This window comes from Fulmarus glacialis, unplaced genomic scaffold, assembly GCF_000690835.1.
Source record: "Fulmarus glacialis isolate BGI_N327 unplaced genomic scaffold, ASM69083v1 scaffold43864, whole genome shotgun sequence".
NCBI lineage: Eukaryota > Metazoa > Chordata > Aves > Procellariiformes > Procellariidae > Fulmarus > Fulmarus glacialis.
Genome location: NW_009208217.1, coordinates 1 through 5,840, shown reverse-complemented (window position 1 = coordinate 5,840; position 5,840 = coordinate 1). Strand labels below are relative to the sequence as shown.

The 5,840-nt window shown below is 38.3% G+C and overlaps 1 protein-coding gene across 1 annotated transcript; it reads right to left on the bottom strand.

Moving 5' to 3' along the window:
* Positions 1-957: 957 nt before the first annotated feature.
* Positions 958-5,471, bottom strand: YEATS4 (YEATS domain containing 4; the record flags this gene model as incomplete). Its single annotated transcript, XM_009576400.1, has 5 exons — positions 958-1,410; positions 3,490-3,577; positions 3,655-3,747; positions 5,211-5,305; positions 5,405-5,471. Coding segments are annotated over 5 exons (513 nt in total), but the record flags the coding sequence as incomplete, so codon positions are not given.
* Positions 5,472-5,840: the final 369 nt, after the last annotated feature.

Genomic DNA, 5,840 nt, shown 5'->3' with positions numbered 1-5,840 from the left:
AGGTAGCCAGAAAAATTTGGGTAATCTGCAGTGCTGGGAAGGATGTGTAGACACCACTACTACAAGCTGTTCCTCAACCTATGTGTATATATATAATACGATAAACTAAATATGCCAAGTTTTAACAGTTCTTTTTTAAATGAAAAATTTTTTTAATGAAAAAGTCTACGTATTGAGTGTTGAACCTGTTTCGGTTCTAAATCTTTACCAAGCCATGGTAAAAGCCAATCATCAATTGTTTCAAATGTGAAGAAATCAGTGCTTTGTTCTCAAAGCATTGATAATGTCTTCTATGGGAGAGGGGATGTAGGATGTTTCATTCTCTAGCAGAGTTTACTGCAACACAGTACTTGAAGCAGTAGAAAAGATGCCCAAGCCTTTTCAAAACCTGAGGTAGTGCCATTTCTATCAGGCTCTTTTACCTCTACAAGAGAGGAAAAAAAGGAAGGGCGGGGGGGGGGTAAGATGTAACAGGCAAAAGATCATGTATTGATTTTTCAGGAGGAGCACTTGCTAGTTACTTAAGAATAAATACAGTACAGTACAAATATTAAACAAACTTCTACAAAACAGGACTGAGCATAACTTGTATAATTGATGCATAAAGCATGTGTGGGGCTAGAAACTCTCATCTGTAGATATACAAGTTATTTAAAATCCTGTTTTGAGAAGGTTTTTTTACTGTGCTGATAACAGACAGACATGCAGAAATCACTGTAACCAGACTTAAGCAACTTGCATACCATTATATTTCAACCTCTACCTTAAATCAGGGTATGCTATTTCCAATTGTTCTTGAAGCCCACAACTGGACAGAGACAAAAAATATTAAAATAAAAAACCGCGTATTTTATTTTCAGCTTTAAAGATGCATCTCTAAACAATCAGTAGAAAAAACCAAAAAGTAAACACCGTCATTTTGTAAAATCACATTGAACTAACACAAGACTTAATACAAAGTGTTTATACACCACTCAAATGCAGTTAAAAAAAAAAAGTAGTCAGGTCTCCAAGATCCCTTCTACTTGAAATAAATTGTTAAATATCCACAGATTTTAACTATAAAACAAGGATACATTCTTTCTTTTTTCTTCCATTTGTGAAGTAGATTGCCACATACTTCAATCATTTGCAAGTGAAATTCACATAGTCTCAGTTACAGAATTCAAGAGAACACATACAATTCCATGATTGAAGTCCTTCCGTTTTCAGTATAGGCTCTTTATCAAGTCAATACTCATCACATATCTTTAGACTGATCATCTTCTTCAAGTTTTCTGATTTCATTCTTTAAACAGTTGATGGTTTCACGACTTGCTTTTAGTCTTTCTTTAAGCTCCGCAATTTCAAAACTAGTTTTCTTTTTGGCAGCTTCCAGCTTTTCCCTGGTTTTCACTTCAAGATCTGCAACTGCGGCGGTGATAAAGAAAAATAAATATTTTAAGTGCCATGAAAAGTTGTAATTTTTTTTTTTTAATTGCAATAGTAATTTGGATGGTGTGTGTCCTGAAAAAAATCTATTACTGTTAGCCTTAGAGATGCAATGATTGTGGTCAAAATGGTATCCAAAAAACCCCTGGAATAAAAAAAAAACCAACCAAACAAACAAACAAACAAAAAACCCCAAAAAGGCAAAAAAAAAAAGCAAGCTTCTTTTGTGGCCTCATTCAGCCCATCAGTTTTGTGGATGGAGTTACATAACTCACTAAATCATTTTCCAGAGTTTTTTAAAGATTAAGTGGGGAAAAAACCTGACATGGTGAGAGCAAATAAATGGAGGATTACAGAGAATTACAAATAGTTTATATGTGGTGCCCAGCATGTGAGGCCATGGGCACAAACTGAAACACCGGAAGTTCCCTCTGAACATCAGGAAACTTTTTTTACTGTGAGGGTGACAGAGCACTGGCACAGGTTGCCCAGGGAGATGGAGTCTCCATCCTTGGAGACAATTCAAAAGCCAGCTGGACATGGTCCTGGGCAACCTGCGGTAGGTGACCCTGCTTGGGCAGGGGCTTGGACAAGATGACCTCCAGAGATGCCTTCGCACCTCAACCATTCTGTAGTTCCCTCTCCATGTACTGTAACCACTTTCTACTCTCCGTCTCATTGGAGTTTAATTCTATGCATCTAAAAGATTTAGTGGCGCTGCCTCTGCTTTCATGAATACCTGACATTAGGACATCTCAATCTGGTTTACTGAGATGTCCTTATTATTTTTTTTTTATTTGCTTACACACAAGTTTTTGGACAGTGCTGGTAAAGCCAACAAATCTATGGAGGCCATGGATATCCCTTTATATCCCATACATTACATAATTGTGGGCAGTGGCAAAAAAAAAAAAAAAAAAATCTTAATTTTTATCTGCTTCAGTAGCACATTTTAAGGAAATATATACCAAAAAAACCCACTAAAAATTTCTATCTACACTCAGGAGAAACATCCAGAAATTTTAAGTGAGAAAAGTTTAAATTTAGACAAGACTTTTTTATGATTCAAATTATTAAACATTTTCTACATGTAAACCATAACATACAATACAACAAAAATCCACCTCAAGACTGGCTAAACTGAGGTAGAAAATACAAGTAGCTCACATGTCCACACACCCAAATAGACATGAGGCAAATCAGACCCTAGCTTTGTAGAGCTTCAAACTCATAACCACTCTTAGCTCTAGGTATTCACTGTCTAGAAATACCTGACATTTGTTGTCAGGGGAATGTGCAGATAAGGCAAAGGCCAGGTGAGCCAGACTACGATGGCGTTAAGAGTTTGTAACTAACAAGGTAGGATTTGGGCTCAATAAATAATTACATTTGCTTTCTGAGAGTAGAAGATAAGAGATGAAATTCGGAAGATCAGAACAGAAATCATCACTAAATGCATTGTATTTTATGAATCGATGTATTTTCATTTCTTTAATTCCCTTAATATTCTCGTTTACATTTAAAGACATGAAGGACACAAAGAACATTAAGCTATACTGAAGAAGCATGTTATGAAATGACCGACAGTTAAAGAATTAGACAGAAGGGAAAAGACAGAAGAGCTTTCAGACACTACTCTATCCCAAAAGGGTTGCTGCTTTGACTAAAACAGTACTAACTGTTCTGTATTTCAGTGCTAAAGTGTGATCCTGGCTTGCACTTAACATCCCGATGAGACGAAAAGAACTTTATCACAAATACAGTGGCCTGAATTTATTCTCCATTTTAACTCATTTCAAAGATGTTAAACTAGGCGTAGATCATGCCATCACTCTTAATACTGAGTTATTCGTAATTCCTTTCTTTTCAGCAGGCATAGAGACCTGAAAATCTTAGAAGTTTTCAAATAGGTATTAATATCTTTGCAACAGTTGAAACTAATTCAATGAAAATACCACTTTTTAGCAGCATCAAATCCTTTGTACTACTACAGCCCAGAAAAAAAATAACAAACTATTGTTTATTTCTAAAATTAAAATATTTTAGTTTTCAACTTACACTCTGTTTCATGCTTATAAGCACCTAGTGTTAGCTGACGAGATGTTGTTAACAGCTGCTGCATCATCGCAGTAGGATCTTGAAATATCTAATAAAGAAGAAAAATACATGGTATCAACAATACTCTTCAAAATAAAGTGAGGATTACATTAAAAATTTTCATACCATTTCGTCATAGAACTCAGAAACTACGGTTTTCTTTCCCAGGATAGCATTGGTGTCAGACTGAAAAAGCTTCAGCAAGTGATATAAGGTTACCTACACAAAGACAGAATTTTATTAGCTTGACAATTGCAGGGAAATGCAAATCATCTTCTAGGTATCAACAAGCAGTATTTGTTCTTACTAAACAATTGTATACGATTTAAAAATCTTTTAGGAATGAAAAAATAAGTGTCATATAGCTTCAGTAGAATTACTTACATTTGATTGTTAAGCACGCCAACTATCCAAAGGCTTCTTGATAGTTTAAAAATGTCTGGGCAAGTGATTTGGGATTGGTGTATAAAAACTACTAAGAAAACCTTCTCGTAAACATCTCCAAATAGATGATTTAGTTCAAACCGACTTTGCCAGTGAATCAGTTAGAAACTGCTTTCTGTGACCTTATCATCCCTTCTTGCGTAGGAAAAACACCAGGGGGGCCCGTGAATAGCTTTTCACTGAAATTTCTCTCTACGGAGTTACTCTTCCATTACCGCACTGCAAACGGCAGGAGCTGGAGAGGAACGGAAGCCCTCTGTCCAGCTCTGAGGAACTGCTGACCACTTGGACCGTGACCTGGGAAGAGGGCATGCAGCCCACAGTTCTTCCCTTGCACAAACAGGCCCAGGAATGGTCATGGAAGAGCGAGATACCCGCCTCGGGTCGGTACTTCCTGGAAAGGAAGAACACGACAGGCACTGAAACAGCCTTCCGAGAACAGCAGCAAAGAAAAAACACCCAACCAACTTTAGGACAGCTTGGTCAAGCTGTGAACGAAATCAGTATGACCGGTCAGGGTGCTACTGAGCACGACCACGCAGGAAGTCCTTTCTACTCTAGTAGCAATTCTCACCTATTCAAGAAAAACATAAAATTCAGTTTTCCCCTCATTTGGCAAAAAATGGCTAAACAAAAGGATCACTGTAGTTCACGCGACAGAAGGAACTTTCAAGAAATAAACATCTCATTCCCCTAAAATACGGTAATCGAGTTTCCTACCTAAACCTGGATAAACAAACCTGCAAGATACGTCTAAAACACAGGATGGGAAGAAAGAAATTCATTCCAATGCTTTATTCAACTAGAGAAGCGTCTTAACCTGGTTTGCTTAAGAAAGAGGCTAATGCTAGCATAATACCTTTGCTGCTTTTTGACTGATTTTGACCAAATCTGATAGACCCCCCCAAAAAAACCCCTAATTAAAATATTCAAATATCCTAGAACTAGGAAGCTACATGGAAGAGAAATCCTTGGTATGTGCTCAACCCAGGTATGGTGCAACACGCGGTCACGTGTTAGTAAGTGTCAGAGGAGCCCAGTGCAGGAAAAGCAGTCATGAATGCCAGTAGTAAAGCACAGAAACAGGAAAACGTGGCCCATCATTAAATACGTTTTCTACAAGAACAGGCTTTGTTACTTCCATGGCTGATGGGACTTACTCTGACCAGCAACGTGCTACAGCGCAGCTTTAGGCCACCATAATTAATTAAGTGTTGTTAAAAGTTTAATGTACTTACAGGTCTTTCATTTGGATCAATGAAAAATATCTTAATGATTATTTCAAATTCACCCCAGCCTGTTTCGGTGATTTCATACGGTGGTTTGGTAACAACTGCAGTAAGAAATAGAAGTGTTAATACGGGTGATAAAGCCTCAGCGGAACTGATCAAAATCCCAGTTCTAGGAACAAACGCCCAAACGCAAAACCCACCTCTCAAAGGATTACCGTAGCTTTCATGTAACTTGAACTGAATTTTTTTCACATAGGCAGACATATCCTAAAATAGAAACATCGTTATTTCTAATTATTTACACAGCACCCCAAACTACTGTTTATTCATCCATCCCACGTGCCTATCATTTCTTCTGACATAGCTACCTTTAAAAACAGTAGGAAAGCAAGAGGGTAAATCCAAGAATTAGCACTGCCCCACAGTTCTGTCGTGACTCTGTCCCCATGAGTGCTCTCCGGTTTTCCCTGACCTGGAAGATCACTCCAGAAACACAGAAGGAACGTGCCTTCCCTCTCTTTTCCCTTTTCAGATCCCCCCAGCCTGTGCATTCCCTCCCCTACGCCCGAACACCCTCCTGCCCGTCCTCAGGCCCCGGCTGCTCACAGCCCTGACCCGCGGCCAGGGCGCACGGCC